The sequence below is a fragment of the Alexandromys fortis genome, unplaced genomic scaffold, assembly GCF_014885135.2.
Source record: "Alexandromys fortis isolate MF-2015 unplaced genomic scaffold, M_Fortis_MF-2015_v1.1 scaffold_205, whole genome shotgun sequence".
NCBI lineage: Eukaryota > Metazoa > Chordata > Mammalia > Rodentia > Cricetidae > Alexandromys > Alexandromys fortis.
This window is the reverse complement of record NW_026068107.1, coordinates 2,367,486-2,395,349: the sequence shown is the minus strand read 5'-3', so window position 1 is coordinate 2,395,349 and position 27,864 is coordinate 2,367,486. Positions and strand designations below refer to the sequence as shown.

The window sequence follows — 27,864 nt, the reverse complement described above, 5'->3', positions numbered from 1 at the left end:
ACATGGGCATCTTAACTATTAACTATTTTCTTCTTTTTTTTATCAAAATATTTCTTTAGTTCAAAATGTGTTCTGATGAGTCCTGTAGACCTAGAATTTGAGCGAATATGGAAATTCATTTTAAAGTGTGTACAATTTGTGTTGGCTTACCCTGTTGGCTCCAGCCCATTCAGCACTGAAAGAACCCCAAGATCTGGCTAAACCATGACATTGCATGCATTATTACATTTAAGTGAGATCATGCCAGACACTAGTTGGGCATTAATAATACTTTATTGAGCTTTTATCCTGTGCCAGACATGGTGCTATTGGTTTAAATGGAATCATCACTATCTTATCCCAGAATCTCTTTGGAGAATATGCTATCCTCCTATATTATGGAAAAGGAAAATGAGACATGGGGAAATCAAGAAACTGATTAAAGTTCATACAACTAACATGTGACAAACTAAAATCTAAACTTGGTATATGATTTGCATTGTTATCACAAATAAATTCAAACAAAATCGGAAGAATGCCATTCCAAAGTGTTGGGGTACTCTTCATTTTATTAATATCATTTTTTGATGATCCTAATGACTTAAGCACTGAGCACCAATTGAAGTTGGCTGACCAAAAAACTCATTGCTTTCATCCAATTTAATGTGAAATGTAAAAAAAAATGTGGGGCTGTTTTCAAAGATAATATATGCCTTTTTAAAAGCATATATTTTTTATGCTTGAAGCCACACTGCAGAACACTGACTTTCCATGACTAGACTTCATCTTAATCTATGATAATAGTGCTATGCTTAAAAATAATTAAATCATAATGTCAGTCCCTCAATCTGATGAACACAGTAGCATGAAACTCGCAGAGAGCCATTCAAGGCTGTGATTTGAGCTTTTGGATCTCTGAAGAAATTCCTTATCACAGGTTATATCTAAAATTCTTGGTCTTATTATGTATATATATATATATTATGTTTATGTATATATGTAAAACTTTGTGTGTATATGTGTGATTGTTTATTTTATAGCTAGGTTCTTTTAAGATCAGGGATTATTATAATTATTATAATTAGGTATTATTTATATACTCACCTGAAGAATTTCTCGACAGATGTAAGCAATCCAATCTTCTTTTAAACTCTGATTTCTTGTCATCCGCACTACATCAGTGACTGAGCCTGCTGCACATAGCTCCATCACCATCTGCAGATGATCCACAAAAGCATAGCGTATTGTATTTGTTAAAACTTTCAACAGTGGAAGGAGAATTTGTGAAAGTAGATAAACCAAGAACCACATTTGAATGGTTCATTAGCATCTGGGGTTTGAACTAATTCATGTTTGTAGGTTGTAGTTTGAGATATTTAGAAGGAAGATCATTTAAGTTTATATATATATATCAAACAAATGCCCCTGACCTTGAAAAGAAGTGTGTGAGGAGGAGAAGGCTGACTGCTGACTGGAGAGAAGAAGAGGAGTATTTGAGAGAAAAGTTTGCCTGATGCAAAGACTCCACAGCAGCACATTGTTAACCTTGGATTTACTTTCATTTCTTAATGGGCTAAAATGACTGAATGAACAGAATATATCTGATAACAAGAGTTAATATTTCTAATAACTTTACATATTGTGTGAAAGATAAATTTTGTAGTATTTTATGAAAAAGACAGTATACAGACAAATATTAAATATGGTAACCACAGAGTTGTGGAACAATATTTAATAAGATTACCACTACAATTGTCAGAGAATAAAAAATTCAAGTTGCCGGACAGCTGAGAAAAAGAGGGTTAATTTGAACATTTTAAAATTTGATGATTCTAAGAATTCTGGTAGTAATCTGGGAGCACCACCATCATCTGTGAACTTACTAGAAAGTCTAAACTTCACAGGCTTTTCAGACCCACTTAATTTAAAATCTGTGAAGGTGGTCCAGCGTTCGGTGTTACAGAAAGTTCTCCAGATGATGCAAGATTCATGCTAAAGTTTGAATTTCATTGGAATGTGTTGCTGTAAGCATTTCTCCAGCAACAATTGCCCCAATTCCCAAAATCTATTCTGTAGAATGTAGTAGGACTTTTGATTGACACTGGAATAGCCTAAAAACTTTTTGTTATTATTTTTAAAAAGGCATTACACCAGGTTTTGTCCCAAATTCTCATTTTAAAGCTATCATTGACTAAAACTCATTATCTAAGACAGTGGAGAGAGTATGGGAAAAATTCTAGTAACTAATCCAGGGGATTAGTTAGGCTAGGTTGCAGTTAGTTACTGAAATTTGTATTTTATGATATGGAATTTATAATAGTCCAGCCATGATGGCAAATCAACAAACCATTTTGCAATATTTATGCCTAAGTGCACATATGTCAAAGCACCTAATACATAGCTATTTGTTCATGTCAAGTACTAAATCAAATTTGTCCTCATATGTTTATTGTTTTTAGCCCATCAAGTCACCTGGATAGCAGCAAAAAGTAAAAGCAGCAAAGCTGTCGTTTGCAGTCTGAAATTTAAATCAACAGTGTGCATGTGTATCCTCCTCCATCCCACTGGAAAGCTCCTAGTCGGGAATTTGTTATTCTTTTCATTTCTTATCATGCTGTCCCAAGGAGTCAGAATATGTTTTGCCACGCTATCTTGAACAGCTGAGGGCTTAAATTTTCTAGTCAGAAAGCAAGTATCACATCTCAGCTCTTTCACTGTGTTGACTTTTCTTATAGAAAAAGACCAGGGCAAAGAAAAACACACCCAAAGTTGATGCCTGTGGCCAGGGGGACTCAGCTTGAAAAAGGCACCATAGAAGGCCACAATGTTTTTGTGGAAAGAGTACTTCCTCAGCAGATTGAGTTCGGTCCTGAGATCCTCCTCTTCATCCTAAACAGTAAAACCAGACAACAAAGTTTGAAGCTAAGCAAACTGGTAGCAGTTTGTCTCAAAAGTGCATTATATTTATAAAAGAAAATCTTATAGTAAAAGCTTATTCTGTAGTAATTGAAAATAAGATATCAAGAATGAACAGTGATGGAAATATCTGATAAAATTACAATTTAGGAGCAAAAAGAAAGAGTAAACTAAAGATCTTTTAATTCAGAAGTTCTTAAAATGTGTCCCTTGAAAATCAGAACTACACCATGAGAAAGTATCCAATGAGTGGTTTCATTTCTTTTCTAATTTTATTGAGAGGCAACTCACATAATATAGACTTAGGTCACTTAAAATTGAACATCTAATTGTTTTAGTGACATGTGTGTGTATGCATGTATGTATGTATCATTGCAGTCAATCATAGAATAATTTTCCTCTAAAATGAAGCTCTATGAACTTTGGTTCATTGCCTGGCCCCAATTCTACCACAGTCATCTTAGTTCTGAGAAACCACTAATTTACATTCTATCCAAAGTACATAAAAGAAAATTTTTAATATGTAGTCACATCAGACTCGCTATTTCTGAGTTTTATACATGAAATATCCATTCATATAATATCAGTACTTCATTTATTTTGGTTTATAATCAAATGATGGGCACATTGGTTATTTCTACCTTCTGGATACCATGAATAATTTTTCTATGAACATTAACATGAAATTTAATGTAAATGTTTTCATTTCATTCCGGTGAATCTAGTATGTTTAATATTATAATGAAATGCCAAACTCATTTTCAACAACTAGTGCATCACTTTACCGTACCAACATGACATATACAAGAAGTTATGATCGTTGCACATGCACCCAAAGTTGTTACATCTGTTCTTTGAGAGTGACATTATAGTAGCATGTGATTTTGAGTTATAATACCCTGGTGAGAACTGGTTTCAGATTATCTTATCAATTTCCTATTTGCGTGTGTGTTGCAAAATACTGAAATAAAAAATTCTTTGCATGTTTAAATGTTGGGTTGGCTTTTCATTATATAAATGTAAGCTATTTTTTAGATATTCTAGATACAAATTTTTTATTAGATAGTGGATTTATAAGTATCTTCACCAATACTCTGAGTTGCCTTAAACTTTCATGCTTTCTTTGGAGCACACACATTTTTACTTTTGAAAAAGTTCAACTTATTATTGTTTTAGTTTTAGTAGTTTTGGTATCATATGTAAAGATTCGTCATCAAATCAAAATAAATCACAAGTATTTGCCTTTATGTTATTTTCTAAGCATTTTATACTTTGTAAAGCACTTTATAGCTCTCATGGTTAAATGTTTGATTTTTTTTAGTCAGAATTTTTCTTTTACATTTATAGAGCTAGTTGCAAAATGTGTGACTATCCTTTAATACATTTTAAAGGTATGGGTTCATTGATTTTAATCTTGTCAAGTAAGCTTATAAAAAATTTAGTTTTTCTAATCATAACAGTAGCACATCATGTCTATAAAACAAGTAATGATCTAGTCTCACTAATTATTTTCACAGATTCGTGTTAAAAGGTTGTAGTACACATTCTGTCAGAATTATGCATGCCAACAGACTAGTTAGAGACTGAACGGATAAATACACAATGCATATGTGCAACATATGATCCACACAATAGTTACAGATAGTATATGTGGTATTTGTTTGAATCTAAGCCACTGCATATTTTTCTTTTGTAATTTTAATCAACACATAAAGCACATCTGTCTACAGAAATGAATACTTCTACATCCTTTGATGGCAGTATAAAATTATGAAGAGTTGAGATATGGTTCTGGTGCTCAGGGGATGTTGAAGTACTCTTTTCAAGAATTACCAATTCATTGATACCTGAATTCCACCTAGTTAGGTGAGATCATTGAGGTGAGAAGCATAATTTCAAAAGACAACTATCAAAACGCAAAACGATAAGTTAAACTTCGTCAGAAAAGAGCAAATACTTAGTGTATTACTAATACATCTCTTTTTATCCACTTTTTCATCCCAAGGTTCCCTTTACTTAGAAAATACAGTAGAAACCAGGAACATATCCCTGTCTTCACAGAAGATCTGTGTATGTGCAGCTAACACACTTTTTAGCTAAAATAATCAAGCTGATTTAGAGATGCTAACTGATTAGCTAGCAATGATGTTCCTTTACTAAAACCTAATCACAGAATTCAAAATACATGACTTAAAAAAATAAAACTTCCAAGAGTGGGCTTCCCGCATAAATGTAAACTCTCCCAAAACAAATAAATGAAGATCAGATATGTTTGGAAAGCATTAGTGTGTTTGCCACTCTCAATTAACGGGAAGTTGAGCTTGTAAGAAACACACAAGTACATAATATCCATCAGGCCAAGTGGGTAATTTAAAACTCTCACACATCTCCCAGTAATATGATGCTACAGTGTTTCCTGGCTCCTTGCCAGTTGATCCCAGACTGGCCTGGATCCCCTGCTTTTTGTCAGAAGGCAGCTCAAGGATGCCAGAATTCCCTTTGTAAATTCACCAATGCTACAAGCAAAATCCCTTTTTTATATGGAAAGAATACCAGAAAGGTCTTGGAGACTTTAAAATTTTTTCATTAATATACACTTCTGAGGGAAACACAATTGGTCAAATAATTTTAGTTTTCATTCCGTTTGTTTAGTGGGTTTTTGATCTACCAAAGCCAGTTACAGCTGCTTCCTCTGAATATATTTGTACTGTTTTGACACATTAGAAACGAAATAAGCCCGTTGTGTAACAGATAAATCATGAAGGTATTTTGCAATGGATTTTTCATATACCTAGAAAGATTCTAAATGTGCTTGTTTGTATTAGTAGAAGGGGTTATTTTTAATGTACATGACACTATATTTATTAAGGCATAAAAGCCCAAAATATATGAACCTTATTTATTTGACTGCCAGAGAGAAAACTAGAAAAATTAATCAAGGATTCATATTTATATGAATAATAATTTTGGTTTTATGTGCATATAATATTTTGATAGAAAACTAAGGTCTTTTGAAAACTATACTTCTGTATGTATGAACTTATTCTTAAGCCAGTGATCATGGTTTAAGAAGCATCACAAAAATTCTACAAGATGAAAGTGTTTGACACTCCTTTTTGTGTTAAAGTATTGTGGACAAATATCTGAAGAGTGTTAGGAGAGCATCCTGATGGCTTTTTACTTTGTATATTGACTTTGTAATATACAGAGTAGATAGGCAGAATTTGGATCATATACAATAATGTCTGTGATCAGTATAACTGAACAATGATTCACTCTAAAGAAGATGTGCAACATGTAAAAAGGAGTTTGCTAAGGTCAATTTTAGGAGAAAAGTTATTCTCGGTACAGTCAACTCTTCCTCTGTTGCTAGCTAATGATACGCTTCTATACTCTGTAGACACACTGAAAGTTTGCCCTGCAGCTGATAATTTAGCATGCAAAGGAACATTTCTTCTAGGCCCTCCTCTTCTTTGACAGATATTAGTGTTCAACTATGATGACTGAATCTATATGAACAGTAGAAGATATACACGTTATCCTTTCCAGCAGTAGCATTTTGGAGGGACCCAATATAGCCAGAATGATGAACTGAAGCCTAAAATTAAAGGAGAGCCTCTGGAGGTGCTAATGAAGATGTTTAGTACTCACACTGTATCTCCAGCCAACAGACTTTTGGTATTTATTCACTCTCACCCGCCTTCCTATTTCAGGCAAAGGAGTCTGGGGGGAAAAGCAAGGAAAACACTCTCAGACCTACTAGTACACTTTTGCAATCATTTATGCTGACCTATTTTTAGCTACTTTAGCACTAAATTGTAGAGGAATAAAACATCACTCCTTTCTTGCTTCCCATTAATTATACTAATTTAAAAATTCAGCCCCCCTCCCTCCTTTCCTCTCTTTCTCTCTCTCTCTCTCTCTCTCTCTCTCTCTCTCTCTCCCTCCCTCCCTCCCTCCCTCCCTCCTTCTCTCTCTCTCTCTCTACTCCCCCCTCTTGTTTTTCAAGATAGTGTTTCTCTGGGTTTTTTTTTTTTTTTGGAGTCCTGGCTGTCCTGGAACTAGCTCTTGTAGACCAGGCTGGCTTTGAACTCACAGAGATTTGCCTGTCTCTGCCTTTCAAGTGCTGGGATTAAATGCTTGCACCACCACAACACGACAAAATTCAGTCTCTTATGACATGTGGAAAGTGATCACTAAATTCATGTTAATGGATGTAAATGACACATTAATGGGAAATTTTTATAATATTAAAGTGCTATTTCCACTTAAAAATGCAGACGGTAAATAGTGAGCATCTAGAGGCTTAAGTTTTAAATATTTCAACAAAGATTTAATGTGCTTCTAGAGCGCCTGAGTTAAAAAAGAAAATATGCATTTTATAAAGTATTACTAAAAAATGGGGGGTTATTTGGAAACTATGCTTTAAAAATCTGCAAAGCTCCTAAACCCCCTGAATCTCACGTCAGTTTGCAACATTTGACATTTACTGGCAAAAGAAAAGTACTTGACTCTTTCTTCACTTTTCAAAGTAACATTTCATTGTAGGATACAGCAGTGCCATAAAGCTACAAAGTCTTTCAAATATTTTTCCTTTTGGGTATAATAAAATGAAAGTTTCTTAACTTCTGTTATGTTCATGTTAATATTATTTTGACAAAGTGAATTACTCAAGCTAAAGAAAGAGGGCAGAAATCAGTCCTTTGCAAATTCTTTAACAATAGATTATGAACTGTGAGGCAATTTTATGAATATTAGCAGGAACAGTGCCAATTAAATGGTCTCTTGCTTGTCTGTCTGAAAATATGTGAAAAGCGTGCATCTTTGACAACTTTCCTTCTACCTGTCATTGACGATCTAATGGCCTCAACTCTCAAAGAAATTATCTGAGGAAAAACTAAGACAGTAGAACACTATTACCACAATACTAAAGGAAGTATTTTTGTTGCTAACCCCAACAATAGATAACCACTGAAACTAGAGGGCAAGATAGGCATTTTCTCAAGTGGCTTATAAGGTCAAATACTTGGAATTTATGATATGAATGAATTATTTTTAATGTGAAAATAAAACAAACCAGTAAGTGTAATACATTGTTAACTGTGATTACATAACTACAATTATTTCAGCTTAACTCACTAGCATTTAAAATCATTACTTCAACACAGTGCTTTTAGAGTTGTTTCTTCCGTGCACACAGTATATGAAGTGCACAGCATACAGAGAGGGCACAGGTTAGATTACCTTCCGGGCATTCATTACTTTAACAGCTGTGAATGAACCCGTCTTTTCATGGAGTCCCTGAAAGAAAGGATAGTGATAAATGTCAAATGTTTGCTATTTACCCAGCTACCAAGAAACTAACAAAGCAAAATATATTAATTAAAGTCATAGCATGTTAATAAATAGGCATGTGTGTTTATAGCAAACATAACTATGTCATCAACATTTATATAAATCTGAAGCACTTCACTGGAAATGAAGCAAGCTTATTAGGTAGCTTAGATGTTTGTGCTTATGTTAAGTAGTGGACATAACTGATCATCTAAATTCCTGAATATAACTAATAGTGTCGATTTGTGTTCCACCAAAGAATCCAGATGGAAAGTGCACATCTTCAATTAAGACAGCAACAAAAGGAAGACATTTTACTCTACACTTTTGACCACATTTATGTGGCACTGTGCAGAGATTATCTTCCTATTGAATATTTCTTCATACACACAATTTCTTCCATAGTGATCACTGGTAAGAGTGACACATAATTAATTCAACAGCCTCTTAACTTCTTGATATGTTTTGAATCATAGGAACCAAAATAGTATGAAGTAAGTTCTGGAAGACTTTTTTTCTTACTGGCATCATAATGATGTCTAACATTGTAATCTTAGGCTAAATGAAAATCATAGATTATAATAATATCAAAGTAAACATATAGATTATTTAAATTAAAGCTTATTTTGGGTGCTAATTTTTAAAAAATATTTCATGCTGTGGTAATAGAAAAATACCAGTCCAGTGTTACTATGAGTAAGCTAAGTGGAATGCCTTATATGCTAGTTCTCTAGCAGAAAATTATTCTTGGACTATGTACTAAGTTGAACAGTAATTTCCCAAATTCCAAGTTCACCTTGTACCCCAGATTGTGGCCTTGTTTGGTTATACCTGCATTTCTCCGTAGACACAGTGAATTACATCTTTCCTTTTTTTTTTTTTTTTTTGATTCTAAGAGTTTATTCAGGGGTCAAACTGCTATTCTGTTCATACTACTATTTTGTACAATATAAAGCATTTGGCAGACTAGCAAAGATAATAATCATATATCACCTTTTTTGATTGACAGCAAAATTTAACACCTTGCAAAATTAGAACTCCATCACCGCCATATTTGTGAACACATATTAGTGAGGTAACTGAATGTCATTAAGTGCTAGTAATCATGGTGTAAAGAAGCAGTTTGTTAATGTCCTCTCAATCTGTGATTGACTCTCATTTCAAAATTACACACAATTTGTACTAAAGTCGAGTTTCAAGAATTTACTCACTATTCCTGAAGGGAAACTAAACCCTAGGTCTTCACATCATTTAATAGGTTAAGACAACCATTACAAGCTTCCACAGATGCCCAGCATATTTAAAAATACATAATTATAAAGTGTTGCGATTAAGATAATGTTTCAGGTAATATTTGTATACTGATTTTTTAACATTTAATATGAAATAATTTCAAATTCAGAGATTAGTTTAAAAAATATTGCAGAGTTCCTATGAATTCTTTTTCAGTTTTCTATAATGTTAGTTTATTATGTTACCATGGTATAATAAGTGAAAACAGTAAATTAATGTTGGTATGATATTACTTTAAACTATATTACAGTTTATTTGTGATTTTCTTGGTCAACCACATTGTATAATGTATCTCAGCTTTGGTTTGTCTGATGCTTTCTTGTAATTATTCTGAGGTTGCACACTTGGGCAAGAAGTCCTTTTATATCACATATATTAGGGTAAAGTGTATTACAACGTAACAATTATGATGTTTTGTCCTTGATCACTTACCCTAAGACCTATGAAGTTTCTCAACTATCAAGTCACTATTCTCTGTGTCATGCTGTATTTCAGTTGAAGTGACTGACATTAATTGGGAAGGATAAGGTTATTCCTGACCAGCTATTTAGAGAATCTAGAAGGCACCTCTCTGAAATAAACTCATTGTTCAGTAGTGCCATCTTGTGGTTTGCTGATTATGTGGAAGCTGTTTTCTGATAAGAGCTACATTATGTACAAATGATATGGAATGTGGGGGTTTAATGTGGCCTTTCCTTTTCCAGGTACAATTTGTGTTTTATGCACGTAAATTTTTCTGTAAATGTATGCAGAAAATGCTAAGAAATCAGACAGGTTTTGTCTAAAATATTAAGAATTGTCATTGGTTCTTATGAGTATTGAAAATCCACAACTATAAATTGGATTTTGTCATCCACTTTCCCTATGGAAATATCAACAATATACAGAATCCATTAGTTGGACCAGAATAATAATCTTTAAAATATAAAACACTCAAAGATAATAGAAAGATAAGCTGTCTGGAGTCACAATTTTTAAGATGTGTATGCTTATGATAGTTAGGGAAAAGAAAACTCAAAAAAAGTTACTCATATAAATTCTTGAATCCTTAATAGAATCTCTTAAAGGGTTCAAGACAATGAATACAGGCTACTAGTTTTTTTTTTTAAAAAAAAAAGACATAAATAAGGCCCCAAATAGCTGTACTAGCAAATTATAATGTCTTCAGAACTAAACATGTATTGTTTTTACATATCTATTTGAAGTAACTCAGGAGAGAACATATACCCCTCAATGTTCTAATTTCAACTTGGCAAAGATTTGTGTTCTTAATTAATTTAGGTTAGTCGAATAAACAGCATTATTTAGTTTGCTTCCTCTGGGAAAAGCAGAGTTCATTATTGTGCTGTTGGTCTTGAATGTTAATATCAGCATTCTGAATATATCTTACTAACAAAAAATGCTACATACCCCTAAATTGAAGACAGTAGTCACAAACTTGTAGATATAATGTATACTTACATAAATGTATAATATGTAGATTTAATGTATAGGTAGTGTTTCTTTAATTGGAGACTAAACCTTGATATGCACAAAAGGTAAGGGGAGGTCATGAACACAATGTTGCAGGTTAAAGGAAGACTTGTACTACTACTTGGTAGTCACACTCCTCCAATTCCCTTGGGAAGTCAAATTACTACACTAAAGAATAGTTACAATTTGTGCAAGTGTCTTGAAAATAATAAAGGAAGGCTCATTTGAACACTAACATTCCAAAAGTAAATCTAACTGAACTTACAACTACAGAAGAAATATAAGACTTAGCGGTGTCCACATCACCTAACACACAGCCTTACCAGGTCCTAACTAACCAAGACGTCAACCATCTCTCCAAGCCCAAATGTCCTTTCTGTTGGCACTGACCCTTTCAATTAAGCTTTTCTTGCTCTTTATTTCATACTTCTTCCCTTCATCTTTGGGGCTGCTTAGGTGAAGATGAGCGTCTGTTCCAGTTATTTGCTGATTTCCATTGGAATAGTTGGGAAACCGTCATGGAAGTGGCACAGATGTCAATGGGAACATGAATATGGCGCAGCATTTGAAAAGATTAGGGATTAAATCGTGGTCTCATGTGGATAGAGCTTCATAAACAAATACTATCAGGCAATGATGACTGGGGAAACCCGCCAAACACAAAAATATTAATAAAGGGGATTGAGCATACAGCAAAAAAAATGAAAACAGAACATCAGAGCACACCTGCTTTAGTCATATCTGAAATGTCAGCAGGAAAGTAAAATCTCGCTGAGAGGGGGAGAGAAGACAATGCTGATGAAATCAGCCATTAGTTGTCCACTGTATGACTGCCTTCTGTTAGCTGAATGTCTGATGCAAGCTTCAAAATCGTCCAGGCACTGAAAAGGCAGCACTGAATTGCAGTAATGATCAATTTCTTGGGGATTATACATTTTAAACCATAACAAATGATTTAAAATAGCAGTTGTGACAGCTGTGTTGGTAAAAATCCATCATTCTGCAACAGTTAATTACTATGTTTTCCCCTAGAAAGAATATAAGATAGTTCTTGATGGCCTTGTAATCTCCATTAAGCAATTTTTATATTATGTAGTTAAAGAAATTGTTGTGGAGAAACTGCCTTCTCTTCAGCCATTCATTCAGAGTCCCTCCAGTCATTTTCTTTGTTTGCAGTTGGCAAACTGAAAGCACCCACATGAATTTGTGGTACAGAAAGACCACTCAGCTACTCTCGGTACTCATGTTCATTCTACAGCTGTGTGGCTTGCTTTTTATCCACACAGTGTTGTCCTTCATCATCTGTTTTGATCCCTAGGACAACATCCAACTGATTCTTGAAGGCTACCACAAGGGCAGCCATAAGCAGTATCTGGGAACACTTGCTAAGACAACATGACTAACTGAATAGTTTCTATAAACAGATCTATGCACAAATACAAAAGCATGTGGTTGACTGAAGGGTTTCAAAGAAGGTTAGCAAATCATAGCCTGGCTTCCAAGCATGGCCTCCCAGGAACTATTCCTTCAGACTGGTTGTAAGGGTACTGTTTCTGACATGCATGTCTTCTCATTTTCTTTTCTTTTTATCCATCCATCATACAAAGCAGCTTAAAAAGCCCAAATTGACAGATGTTTTCAGAGTAATCAGTTCTTGGAGGTGTGATTAAAATCAGCAAAGATATAGCAAATACGGAGGGTGAGAACTGAGACCATGCATGAAATATCGATAACTCTTTACAAGGAGTTGTAGTATATTTTGAAAGAAAAATGAATTTTATGGGCTTCAAACTTAGATTTTTAAAAATACGTTTTAAGGGACACAAATATGTGGATATTTGATGGATGATGATCACTAAATGACAAAATTCTCATTCCCACAAAGCCTAGTATACTGCAAGAACACACTCATATTTGGTTTCTAGCCATAAATAAAGGACATTGAGCCTATAATTCGCGGGCCTAGAGAAGCTAAATAAGAAGGTGAACCCAAAGAAAAACATATAGGCATCCTCCTGAATATTAACCTTCATCAGGCGATGAAAGGAGACAGAGACAGAGACCCACATTAGAGCACTGGACAGAAATCTCAAGGTCCAAATCAAGAGCAGAAGGAGAGAGAGCATGAGCAAGGAACTCAGGACCGCGAGGGGTGCACCCACACACTGAGACAATGGGGATGTTCTATTGGGAGCTCACCAAGACCAGCTGGCCTGGGTCTGAAAAAGCATGGGATAAAACCGGACTCGCTGAATATAGCGGACAATGAGGACTACTGAGAACTCAAGAACAATGGCAATGGGTTTTTGATCCTACTGCATGTACTGGCTTTGTGGGAGCCTAGGCAGTTTGGATGCTCACCTTACTAGACCTGGATGGAGGTGGGAGGTCCTTGGACTTCCCACAGGCAGGGAACCCTGATTGCTCTTTGGGCTTTCGAAGGAGGGGGAGGGAAATGGGAGGCGGTGGCAGGGAAGAGACAGAAATCTTTAATAAATAAATAAATAAATAAATAAATAAACAAGCAAACACACAGTGATCATTACATTAGAATGAATGACTGCCAAAGAGCATTATGCAGAATATGTTAGTCAATATTTGTATGAGCATCTATCTCATTGGTACAAAGATTTTGGCAGAGCATGTGCATCAAAATTGGAAAAGTCTTCCTAGGTATGATTGCTCTCCCCACTTGAAGAAAACTCAGAGTAAGCAAGGGATTGTGCCTGGAAGAAGATGGAGCCTGAAACTGAATAAATACTATTGTAATATTGAAGCTTTAGGATTTAAGACTTCTATAATCAAACTATTATAACTTTCATGGAAAGTTACAGGGGAGAACAAAAAGCCGTCATTTTCTGTTAAGAATTCCAAAGAAGAAACTGTTTTAAGAGATCATAAATATTACTTATTATAAATATCACTTATAAAACAGTTGTTCTTTACAGGCCACTGCAAAGCTATGTCACATCTTTGCATAAAATAAGGGTAGGTTTATACTCCAGTTACCTAAGTTATATAAACTTAAATTATACAGTCAATAGATAACTTCTGTATTTGATACCCCAAACATTTTTTTACCTAGTAAATAATTTACCTATTCCATCTACTTATAGATGACAGTTAAGGGAAATTTTCATTTTTACCTAACTTTAGGATCACAGGCATTCAGCAAATGTGTATTGGGCTAAACCAACTTAATTGAAATATGATTCTAAAACGGAAGGGGTTGGGCCAAGTGGAGAGTATAGACATGTGAGTGGTGGTGGGAAACATGTTTTTGTGCCACATAAAATAGGAGAAAATTTAGGGAGACCATAGTTCCTAATCATCACTATGATACACTGATATTTCCAGACAAACCTCTTAAACGTTGCAGTATTGCACGGTACTCCAGGAATCCAAAGGACATTGATTTATCAGTAGGTGAATTTTCCTTCTTCAACCCTACAATCTTCTCTGTGGTTCCACTGGGAGGCCACTTAGAGTTCCAAACAATTCTCTTAAGTTAGAAAGCCTCAAGTCTTAGAAAGACACATGCTAGTCCATGTCAGAGGGCAGCAACCCATAAGAAGTAAGCAGAACCAAGGCTCTTGCCAAACCCACACAAGGTTTGTCTGTCAGGTAGCAAGCATTACCTAATCCTCAGCTGTGCTACTATACTGAAACCTTCACTAACTATCTGCAGTAGATATTAATACTACATATTAATATTGTATATATACATATACATACACACAGATGTGTACTTCGGTCAAGTCCAGCGCCATAAATTAGTGAGAGCGTCAAGTACTTTACCTTTTTCTTTGATAGCAAACCATCCAGTTACACATACCTTGGCTAGTTGTAGTAAATGAATTCATACTGAACCAGACTTTGAAAGTAAAAAGCTACAGAAGCATCAGAATAACCAGACAAACTAATGCTTTTCCTCTTCCAGAAATCTGGGACAGCCATGGTCATGCTTACTAGAACTGTGAACAGGCGGAAGAGGGCCTTTGCGGTTCCAGTGGCTTTGTAGCTTAGGGTCTGCCCTGTAATTTGAGGCAGTTATGTGTGCTTATACAGCAGCTTCAACTGACTTTTATTACCCTTGTTATTACTCCTGCAGGGAAAATAGGTCAAAATATGTAGCAACATCATTTGCAAATGCAGTTGCTCTCTCTGATACTACAGTGCACAAACAGAAAATTGCACAAAAGGTACAATAAAGTCCAATATACTTGACTAAAATTGTATGTATGTGTGTGTATTAGAAATACATGAATGGCAGTTAGTAGGTAACTAAGAGATGCCCTCAATAGATTGCTACATAAGTCAGATCTAAAGGTGACAAAAATACAAAACTCTTGAAAATTATTCTTACAAGTAGGTGGCATCATAAAACATCCAATGCTGGTCACTAATACAAGTTTAAAGTCATAGTCCACAGGAATAAAATGTTGGCTTAGAGGCTAAGAACACTAACTGCTTTCTCAGAGAACTTGAGCTTGGTTTCTAGCACCCATATCCGGTGGCTGATGAGCACCTGTAACCCTAGCTCTTTTGGCCCCTATTGGCAGTTGCATACACACGGAATGCTCACACACACACACACACACACACACACACACAAATAGATGGGAGGGTCTTTTAAAATGTCAACCCTACAGTCTAAGACTGTATATGATGAGAAAACTATGACCTGCATGAGCCTAGTGCCCACGTACCTCAAATCCACTGACGACACTTCTAGCATCATTATTCAGTAAAATATAGTGAAAACATGAGGAAGTCAAAGAGAGCTACACAGCTCACTGTGGATGCTTTTAAGCCTACGACAACTGCTTTCCTCGGAAAGCACATTACAAAAATAAAAGGGGTTTGGATACCAGAAGCCACTTGACTTTTCACATTCCTTCCCCTGCCTTCTCTCTTCCTTTCTGTTCCTCCCTGTCCCAGAGTTGCTTCTTTCCCTCTAAGATCTGTCTAGACTTCACCATGGGACTTTGTGTCAGGGCATGGGCAAGTGCAAAGAAACAAATTCCTCGTAAGTGCGCAGGTTCTAGCACGGACTGGATAATGCTTCCTCACAGTGTCTCAGTGTTTTAGCATGAACTGCTGTCTTTCCGCAATGCATGAATCAGCTAACACACTCACACAAAATGTATTCCATGTGTTCTGACAGATGTGACCTGCAGTGTCTCTAGTTCTACCAAGCAACTCAACTACTGAAAGAAACACATTGAAACAGATGAGGAGAGGGGCATGACAAGCAAAAGAACAGCTTTGCCTTACAAATCCCCCCACTCAAAAGGAGAGTCTTAACTCTTCCAGGTCTGCCTATAGAAGGATAAACACAACAGCCCTGGGTATGAGTCTAAGGTCGAGAGGGTGTCTATGATTTCAAGAAAAGTTTTAATGTGGGGCGTGGAACAGATTTTATTTAAGAAAATCACTGGGGAATATCAGTTCAATTTAATAAGACAATCTTTAAATATAAGGTAATATGAGAGATTAAGACAGTCACCTAAAGGAAACATACGTTTATGAAAATATTCTCAGATCTGGAATAAAAAAAGGTATAAAATATCATGGGAGCATACAGAGTATAACTTTGCCTTGTTAAAATTTGAGTTTCTTTTCTTTCCTACTTCAAATTGTTTCATAACTTTCCCTCCTATATTTTTCACTACTAATCTCCAAATTTGTTAATACACAGCCAGTGATAGGATTAACAACAGATCCAAGACACAGTCCAAGAATCACTTCCTATTCTGGTGTTGGTGTTGTGTTCTTTTACTTTTTCCACCTGTCTCTGTACTTTTTTTTAGTTATTCTGTATTCCCTTTAAACTATACAACAAGCTAGATATGTGATATAAAATCTAATGGTAATAAAGAATTTGAACAAATCTACTTTTACAAGTAGATTAAATAATCTCCCTTCAAGTAAGTCCATTATATTAATTGACTTAACAATATTTTATTCAGGCCCTCAGAAAATCTTTATGAATTATGCTGTAAATTTATTATTACTTGATATGTATTAAATATTGCAAACAAAAGCACTCTTTGATTAAATATCTGCGAGAACATGTTTTTGAATTTATATTAAAGTAGTCATTTGCCTCCAAATTAGACACATAAACATGTGGTTCATTTCTGATTGTATCATAAAGATTTAGTGTATTTTGTCATCGCTTTCTAATTTTTGGGGGGGGGGGATTTATCAGGAGGGAGATGCTCAGTGGTCCCTCATGAAATCCCGAGTTCACATCCTGGAGAAGAATTCCTCTCGTTTATTCTCCAAACAGCCCTTATATATCAAAACATAAACTGAAGGGGAAATTCATTAGCATTCCGTATCCTAGGTAACTAGGTAAATGTCTCCTGTCACGTCCACATCTACCTGTGTCTCCTCTGTCCCATTTTCCTGGTCTGTATGCTAGCTTTGTCACGTAGGCTGAATTAGAACCTCTTTTCAGGCATCCAGTATGTTTTGAAGAATACGGATTCTCTGAAATGTAGACTTAAGCATACAGTCAGGTTTTTTAATGTCCTATATGTGCATAGAAAGAATAGTCGCTAATTGTTTGGTAAAGAGTTCATCATAATTCAATCAAATCAAACATCATAATTATTTTCTTATCATTTTTGTCAACTACATTTATAAAAATTTTGAAACAAAAGTCAAAGACTTCCACTGTATTCCACATTTTCAATGTACTGTATTAATATCATCTTGTAATTTTACTAATCCAACCTCATTTATTTTAGACATATTTTCCATTACTTTGCTTGAAAGTTCTTCTGTTTTAATATTAGGACAATAAATTTTAGAATTCAACTATATATTACACCTCTTATTGCTTATAAAAGTAAATGTGAACTAAGAAAACCATTCCATTTGAGACTTCACAGGAGAACTAAAATTGTACCATCAAAGTATCTTCTGATTTTGTTTCCTTTTTAAAAAACGTATCTGACTTTTATTGTTAGAAAGCTGTATGTACCACCTAGAATATTAACAAAGTAAAAAATTCCTTGAGCCTATTTTTAGGAAAATAAGACTAAAGTGTATTTCCATTCCCCATGGATTTCCAAAACAAATTTCCAGTATTGGCAAGATAAAAATGAAGGGAAGATTCTGCAATGTATTTTCCACAGCATGGTGACAGGGCTGCCAGATCAATTCCTTTCTTCCTAAACAATTCTTCGTCTTCTGCAGTGACAGAAAAAGAGTTTGACTCTTACAAAGAAAGGTGGCAAAGTAGGATGGTTTATTTTACTTGGGTACTCTGATTTTATTTATTAATATACCAAACACCCCATTAAATTTCAGGCAAAATTACAGTTTTCACATAAACTACAGTGCATCAGGCTTCGCCACTTGTATGGGCCCAAGCATTTGTTGCACACCTTAAGAGCTACTGGAGCATACTGCTATAGTTCTACTTAAACGAGGCAATTTAAAAAAAAAAATGACTCAGGATGTCTACATCTGGGATTTAACACAAAAGTATTTTGTCTCCAAGGGTTTTTGCTGGTAACTGAGCCATGAGTCATTGTCAGCAGTGTATTTTAAAGGTTGTTCTTACTGTCATGTACTGTATACTTTTATTTCATTGTAAACTATGGTAAGTCGGAGAATATCTCAAGTCTTTATGGGGTAATACCTGAAAGACTGAGCTCAAGACCGCCTTAGTGACTGTTTTCTAGCAAAAACCAATCTGTCCTCAGAATGTACTTCTACCCCCACTGCTTTCCCATCCACTCTTCTCCCCCTACGATCACAATTAATGTCTTAGATGCACTGTTTTCTTATTATTTTGCTTAGTAGAACCCTTGCAAAATGTCTCATAATGCAGCTGCAAAGGAATGCAATAAGGAAATTTCCAAGCAGGAGGTGAGGAAGGGGGCAGAAAACATCTCACAAGGATGAAGGGAAACACAGTGCTATATGGGGAGTAGAAGGAGACAGCTCTATCCTGATGGAGTAACTTAGGACTGGGAAAGTGTAGAATACCCACAAGCTGCCTTCCTGACACAAGAGCTGGGAAAAATGGATCCAGAGGGAATAAAAGGAATGAAGAAAAGAGGAGAAAGAATAGAATGTTTTTTTTTTCTTGTGAAAGGGATAAAACTGGGAAGAGTTGTGGTTTTTATGTTAACTGATATTCAATAAGTGTTAGGATACTGAGTGATGTGTAGAGCCAAGTAACTCATGTGACTCGTTCTTTTTCTTTGGAATTTGTGAAATGTAGCTACTATTATAGCAAAACTAGGTTCCCTGAATGACTTAATTTTTTTCTAGTAAATTAATTCTGTCTTGACCCAGTATTCCCTTACAGAATGTCAATCAGAAACTGGTATTATTTTGGCAAGTTTAATCATCAAGTTGAAACAGGAAAATTATTTAGCCATTGAGAAATACATGTGTGTGTGATTCACATTTTATTTTAATTTTGCACACTTTGAACACAACTGTTTTTGCCCCCAGTTAAAATAAATGCAGATTTCTCTAAGCCTTCGATTTGTTTCCATAACTATTACACCTGGTGGTTTCACATATTCTGTGTTAGCATTTTATTCAACTTTAAAGGATCTTCAAACACCTGAGGGTTTTTTTTTTTTTTAATAAAGAAACCAACTTGATTTTCAAAACTGCCAAGTCATAGCTGGCCTGTGGCCTGTAGAAGTGTCAAGATCTCCTCCATGTTGATGAGGTAACTAAATATACTATGCAGTATTATATGCTGACTGATGTTTCCGTATTTTACTTAGATCTCTGGTTATTAACTATTACTGAGAACTGTAGATTCTTTCCTCTTCTACTGATAATTGTATGGTCTGTCCTTTGATGAAGATATTAAATTCACAATATCTCTAAGTATATAATCTAAATCAAATGGAAATATAGAAAAACTAAGGTACAAATTTAAATCTCCTCACAAATGACAAATAGGTTCATGTCACAGAATGCCCTTGTATGGGGGAAACCTCAGAAGATCTCTTGTATTTGTGAGCAAAGTGACTTCTATAGTGAAAGTGTCTAGGAAATGCTGTAACATAATCCTTGCTTATATAATTCTTAGAAATCACTATATGAGGTGACTAAAATGACAGTGTGAAAAAATCAGGTAAAAATGTCAAGTCACTTAGAATTCTAAGATTGCCAGGCTCCTTCCTTCATCTGAAAAATTATAGAAAGTGACTTTTTGAATAGACTTCACTTCAATCAATTTGAATATTGTTACCATTAAAGGTGAAGAAATTACTGAGTTGTTAGTCTTAACAAGGAAGTTTGCAGGTACTAGGGTTGTTACACTGCAGGGAGAATAGGCCTAATGTTTACTTGAAAGATTCTTCAAGTATATAGAAGATCTTGGATGCTGCTTTAGCTGTAGCAAGCTGATAAAATGAGACAAGTTTATGAAATATTTTGACTAAACATCAGTAAGAAACATTGAAAATGACAATTTTACAAATATATATGTTTGCTCAACTAACCCAATAGTCTTGATGTACGGTAAGTCTGAATAGAGGGTGTTGCTACTCTTTTCCCCAATAATATTCAATAACACAATTGCCTCCTTAACTTTTGCAACTTTAGCATCCTTAAAATTATCCCTGGTGTCTTCACAGTGACTTTTTCATGATATTTAGCAAGTGTAACTAATGTAATGAAATGATTTTGGTCGTAATTTCATAAAATTCATATATTATACTATCCCACAACATACCAAATTTTCCTTATCTACCAACTATACAATATGATTTTCCACCCCTAGGCCAATCCCAAGAATGAATGGGATATACCATTTCCTGCTACATTTTATTTTTCTAATAACTAAAATCTTTATTTTCAAATCCATGACTTATCATACAGAAAGTTTAAACCCAAAGTGTGAGCTTGCTATGTATATACAGTGCCACTCTGCCACAAATATATTGCCTACTGGAAAGAAGTTCGGCAAATTTGCTAAGATGCATTAAGAAGATGGCATAAATACAACCCTCCCTATCCTGGGTCTAACATCTGTCACTAATTGTGTTCATCACAAATGTTGACTTAGGAAAGTTAAAGCCACAAATACATTCACTTTGGAGCCAACTTTTTCTCTATATAGTTTGTTTGTACATCAAATGATCCATATCCTGGTATCAAAATATTCTGTCACCCATTGCTAGCCTTTGAAACACATCTCTGGATAATCTCAGTCAAAGAAAAATCATGAGGAAGAAAGTATGTCTGAGACTTTAAAACACTTTTCTCTTCCTTTTAGATATGGATGATGACTTTCCTGTGATTCTTGTTTTGTGAAATGTCTTATGATTAGGTTTAATTAGTGCAGGGTAATTATCTGGCTTCCTTTTCTTTTCCTGCTTGAATTTTAGTGGCTAATCAGTGAGGAATTCTTGGATTTTACAGACAGCACCAATGATGACATTTATATATTTTTTCCCAAACTAGCTACCAACTAAATACAAATTCAAGGTTAAACTAGTGTAGCGAAAATTAATTTATTTTAACAGAGACTCAATTAAATTTTCCTTCTGGTTGTTGCCTCTGTGGTTTTGTTTTTATTTTGTTTTGTTTGCTAGTTTATTTTGAGCCAGAGTTTCAGTGTAGGCCCAAGCTAGCATGAAACTAACTCTGTTAGGAAGCATGCCTCCTCCTGACAGCAATAATGCCTTGGACTTAAAAGTGGTAGTATTGCCAGTATAAATGGCCACATCTGGCCACATTTGCATTCAGTGTTAAAAGTTAGTATTCTTTCATGAGTATAAAATCCTTTCAATAATTACTTGACAGCAAGTAAGCTCACTTTTTATGTTACTATCTCATTTTCATGGAGGCAAAACGTCTAAACCAACTCCATAGCAAGAATAATTAATAGCCCTGACAATTACACAAAATAAATTAAAAATCTTTATATTTACAGCTTATTGGGATTTTTATGAGAATAGCAGCGCAAGTCAATAGAAACTGTTAAATAACTTTAGCAAATAATACTGAAACTATAATTTTTTTAAACTTTCAACTTCTTTCTACTCTATACAGACAGTAACTCAAAATGAATACACTACCTAAATACAAAAGATAAAAGTAAAACATAGTAGAAGAAAACTTGTTTTTTAACTATGACCCCCACAAAGCCCAAAGAAGTAAGGTAAACATAGATAAAATGAACTTATGAAAACTAAACTATAAGGCTGGGGAAACAGGGGCAAAAGGATCACAAGTGTGAGTATATCCCTGGCTACATAGTAGGTCTAAAGCACACCTGGGACACATGAGATCCTGTGTAAAAAATTGAAGTATAAAGAAAATTCATGGAATAAGAGAAGATAATTATGTAGCTTCTCTGGGACTTGTATTGACAAAATATTTAAATATATTATTCAAGAAAGGTACACAAGAGGTCAAATGCTCATAACAAGGTATTCAAAATTATTGGTTATTAGGAAGCTGCCTCATCTGAGAAAAAGGAGTAACTTTTCCACATAGGGTTGTTTTTTGAAATTAAAAAGAAGGCTGGGTGGTGGTGGTGCACACCTTTACTTCCAGAATTTGGGAGGCAGAAACAGGTGGATCTCTGTTTGAGGCCAGCCTGGGCTACCGAGTGAGTTCCAGGGCAAACTCTAAAGCTACACAGAGAAAACCTGTCTCAAAAAAAAAAAAAAAGAAAGAAAGAAAAGAAAAGAAAAGAAAAGAAAGAAAAAGAAAAAAGAGAAAAAATTAGAAATAAAAATATAAATACAAAAAGTATCACAATGTTTGACCCATAGTAAGCAGTAAACACTGAATAATCAAACAGAACTACTACATTCAATACAAAGTTATAGGCTTGAGCTTCAAAAAGAAATCAAAATCAAATAGTATTCCAAAATTATCATCAACCAGTTTTGCATTCTTTCTAACTTTCTGCATGAAAATGAATCCCCAACTATTGATTTCCCCTCAAAATTTAAAGAAACTGTGCTACATGCCCACAGAAATACTATAAATTGTGGCAAAAGTAATTTTGTTTGTGTGTCCCTACATGAACAAGAAATTAGAGTAAATATTTTTAAAACTATAAAACTGGAAAGTCTCCTCCTTCCCGTCTACACACTGCTCAAAATGTCCTGTGTCAACTAGATTCTGAGTTTTGTAACCTGATACATCATTTCAACCAGGTGGCTCCATCTTGACCCAGGCCCTGTTATAGGCAAACAGATGTTTCTCAAATTTCACATGACATTATCCATTCCACCTGTTTTTGTGACAGATGATTTACTTTCTGATACTTAAACAATTCTATTCCCGCCATCACCCTGCAAATCAGGTCACCTCAACGGAGAACCACCTTAGTTTAATGAGATTCTAATCAGAACCCTTCAGTTTGCAGACACATAAACAAACTACAGAAAAGGAAAGTAACCTGATGGTGCCACTTGGATGAAGTATGTTCCTGTCCAAGCATGAAATTATGTCTGTGGGATCTCAGTCTCAATTCTTTCATCTGTCAAATTTTATCTTTTATTTTTATGGAATGGGGTCTTGCTATTTTGTTCAAGCTGACTTCAACAAGCAATCCTTCCCAGCCTTCCTATCCTATTTGTTACCCAAGAAAAGAGGTGCACACTACCATGATTGGCTTTAGAATTTTACATTTTTATCATTTTGGTTGTCTGCCATTAATTAATCTATGCATTTGTCTCATGTTTTCATTTTTCTTTATGTTTTTGAGAAGCTCACATGAGTACTGTATTGATATCATTTCCCCCTCCATCTTTTCCTTCCAACTCCTTGAGTGTTCTCACACATCCCTCTAAAAGTCATGGCCTCTAGTTCTTTAATTAGTATTGTAACACACACATATATACATATCCATGTAGCTCTTCATGCAGAGGTGTGCACTGTAGGAATATATATCAACTGGTATTATCATATTCAAGTATACTTTAGGCAATTGTATTGTTAAGGTTTCATGGATACATATGCACACACATGTATATATATGTATATATATATATATGTTCATAATTACAGCCAGTTGAATCTCCTTAATGATGTTGTATGTACATGTGTTTAGGAATGACAATTGCAAGTGGATACAGGGGATTTGTTCTTAATGAAGACTGATTCTCCCTCTCCATGTAGCTCTTCATGCAGAGGTGTGCACTGTAGGAATATATATCAACTGGTATTATCATATTCAAGTATACTTTAGGCAATTGTATTGTTAAGGTTTCATGGATACAACTTCCCTCTCATATACAGAGGTTACTGTCTTGCAGCAAATCTCCTGGTTATTTGACTCTTCTGCTGGGTCTTCTATAACCTAGGGTGTCTTTGTAGCTATTCTCCTTGCCTTTAACTCCAAAGTACTGGGATTTAAGGTTTTGGATTAAAGGTATATGTAACATTCCTTGCATGATGCACAATTATTGGATAGGTTTGCTGGGTTATAATTAGGATATGTCTATTAAGGTATAATTTACATACATAAATACATACTAAAATTAGTGTACATTTTTATGAGTTTTAAGAAATACATGTAATAATGTAACTACTGCCATATATTATATACACACGTATATATGTATATCACAATATACATATATACGTGTGTGTGTCTTACTATATTATATTACAGCTCTGATAGTGGATTTATCATTTAATTGGATTTTCTATTTTACTAAATTTTTAACTTAATATAGGGACAATTAAAAACATTTTATTGTTCTATATTTGTTTAAAGTTTTCTAATATGACAGGGTTTATTTGCTGGTGAGGAGAGGAGTCAAAGTGTCTCATCAATAAAGAGAGCAACAGAGTGCTAGGATCAAAGGCATGCACAACCACTGTCCAGTTAGTTCTGTTTTGGTTTAATGGGAGTTTTCTTTTGTTGCTGTTGTTGTTCTTGCTTTTGTTTGTTTGCTTGCTTGCTTTGTTCTGTTTTCTTTTGTGTGGAGGATGCAACAGGGATGGGAGTAATATAGGAGGACTGGAGGGTGAAGAGAACTGGGGTGCATGCTGTGAAACCTCCAAAGATTTAATAAAGAGGAGAGAGAGAGAGAGAGAGAGAGAGAGAGAGAGAGAGAGAGAGAGAGAGGCAAAAAAGACAGAGGAAGAAGGGACATAGAAGAGGCATAGAAGCAAAAGAAGTGGGGTACAAGATGGCTTGAATGTGGCTTATTCACATATGTTGAAATGTCAGTCTTAACTACTCTTTACAGACATAGAGGTTATGAGAATTGCAGCTGAATTTTTTCCTGCCTATCCATAAACACCTGAAGAAAATAGCTTTTAAACTTGTTTTGCTATAGCTCTACTTGCTTGGTAAGATTTTTATGTAATATAACACCTATGTGCAGCCAAGGAGTCCTTCTGACTATCCTTAACTATTTAAGATTTGACCACAAAACAATTAGTTGTTTTTCTCTGAAGATATACAAGTTCTGTATAAACTGATATAAAAGAGTTTTAATCTGCTGAATAATGATGCTTTTGCCAATGGATAGCATATATGAAGGTGGTCACACACACACATATATAATATCTATAGGGTTCTAACTAACATGAAAGACATTCACTAAGGGCTCTTCTATCTGAATGTATCACCATCATTAAGTGATGTGTGATTGTAGTTATTCACCCATTCACTCAGAATACCAGAAAGTCCATTCTATTCTATTCTGTTAATCTCATTATTATGTTAGATTCTTGAAATAATTTTCTTTTTTTATTTTAGTTTTTCATCTCTCACCTTGATATTTCACATATTAATAATATTATGAACCACTTCCAGTCCTTTGACCAGCAGGAGGGTTGGATTTCTAAGCTCTTTACATCCAGCTGCTTGATAGCTGGCTATGAAGATCACTGTGAAACACAGGATCTGTATCAAGCTTTTGCTTCTTAATCAACTGCCTGTACTTTTAGAGGATTAAGATACCAAGCGAAGATAGAGCACTCCTGCTTTCACTTTTATTACTGGCTTATGTCAGTATACAAAGTAACTGGTTTCATTAGAGCAGTTTCATACATACTTATTTTCCAGCTCTCTCACTACCACCCTGCTCTCCTGTTTCTGGTCTTCTCTCCTTAGTAGTCCCCCTCTGCATTCATTGTGCATGTATTCCATTACCCTGTCCTATATTCTTCTCTCATTAGAGATATATTTTCGAAAAAGTAGAACAGAGCAACAAAACAATGACTGCTTTAGAAAGGAAATAAATGCTTGACGTTTCAGTAGTATGCTTAATATGATACCGTATTGTCCCCCATTCGTTCAAAGTCAGTCATTAGATTCAATTAACATCAATGACAAAACTGCTGATGGCTGACTACATAACATGTTAGTTCCAAAAGCTGCTACATACATAAACTCAGTTAGATCTCATGACTACTTGACAGGTCAAATCATATCACTATACCCACTTTGCAGATGAGGAAAGTAATCACTTAAGGGACAGAATATATAGATCCAAAACATCTGACTCCATAGCTCAAGTTTTCAACCGTTATGCAACATTTCCTTTCCATATGTGTACTGAATTATATTTGTTAAGGTTCTTTACTAATCTCAAAGGTACTTGATTCTGTGTCTAAGAAAACTGGACCTTGTATCACTGTAAGTGATCCCAAGTTCGCTACTCTTTTACCTAAACAGACAGTAGTACTGTGGTAAAGACATCTTAGCCTGGACTATTTTATTCCTTTTTACCAAAATTAGGATGGCCCGTAGTTAGTGAACATTGATATTCTTTCATTATTTTTCATTCCATGAATATTCTTCATCAACTAGCATATGAATAACAATATAATTCCAAAGCTATTACATATAAATTTTTATCAAATATCTATGTTTTTGGATTATGATATTTTCCTATAATTACCAAAAGCCAACCTCTGAGAGAACTTAAGAACCTTTACGAAGTGGCATATCCATTTAAAATACTATGTACCAGGATATAGTGAGTCTGGATTCAGTCAACTTGGGTGAAGGTTAGGAAAGACACAGGTGATGTATTTTAGAGTACATAAGGGTTGGTACTTTCTGTGACTCAAATGAATATGTTTTGTCTGAAGCTCATTAAATATTATAATATCATACTCATATTGCCTCAGTTTCTTACCAGGAAAATATAAAAGTCCAGTAGTAGCTTGAGGCTATGTGTCTTGAATGACATATTCAGCCAGTGTAAACTAACCAAGAATTAATTTAGTCAAACACGTGGTTTGACAAACATTTTTCTCTCTTATTTCCTTATTTATTCTTAAATGGATTTACAGAGTTGACTGGAACAATGGAGGAATACATTTGACAAGAAAATAGCAAAAGTCTTCAAATCATCTCTAAATTATCTCTTTGTAAATCTCACCACGAGAGCTTACAACTTTTTCTATCTCCACTGTCAACTTCTGCCCTTTCAAAAAAAAATTCTGCCCAGGTTTCTAGATCTGAAAGTTCTGCAGAAACATTTAGTGCATTCTAAGCCATCAGCACAGAGAAATTTACTGCAGAATGCTGTTACACTACTGCAAACCAGTGCATTAAGCTGCCATCAGTAACTTGCCAAAAAAAGAACTTTGTGAAGACTGTCCCAAAATGCTACTCGACTGTGTATTAAGATGTAAGGAACAAATTGCTTAAGTTTCCAAATCACTAACAGAATGCATATGCCAAGCAGAGGAAAGTAACTAATTCTATAATCAAAACCAGGGCTGCATGTATTTCTAAACTTTTAAGGATTTGTGGGAGCAGGAGAGTCATGGTGTTTGCTTTTATCCATGCCCAAAGACATACTTTCATGGCTTATAATTTATTTTTATTGTGAAGGAGAGTCTTACATTTCTTCATCAAACCTATATGTTGTAAGATTTTAACCTGGA

At 34.8% G+C, this 27,864-nt stretch overlaps 1 protein-coding gene across 7 annotated transcripts in view; it reads right to left on the bottom strand.

Moving 5' to 3' along the window:
- Nrk (Nik related kinase) overlaps positions 1 to 27,864 on the bottom strand; it is a 101,160-nt gene that overhangs the window by 48,367 nt on the left and 24,929 nt on the right. For all 7 annotated transcript variants that reach the window (XM_050124128.1, XM_050124123.1, XM_050124124.1 and 4 more), the window contains exons 3-6: positions 8,140 to 8,196; positions 6,547 to 6,618; positions 2,743 to 2,868; positions 1,084 to 1,194 (exon numbers count right to left, since the gene is read on the bottom strand). In XM_050124128.1, the coding sequence (XP_049980085.1) occupies positions 1,084 to 1,194; positions 2,743 to 2,868; positions 6,547 to 6,618; positions 8,140 to 8,196 (366 nt within the window). The remainder of the gene's footprint in view (positions 1 to 1,083; positions 1,195 to 2,742; positions 2,869 to 6,546; positions 6,619 to 8,139; positions 8,197 to 27,864) is intronic.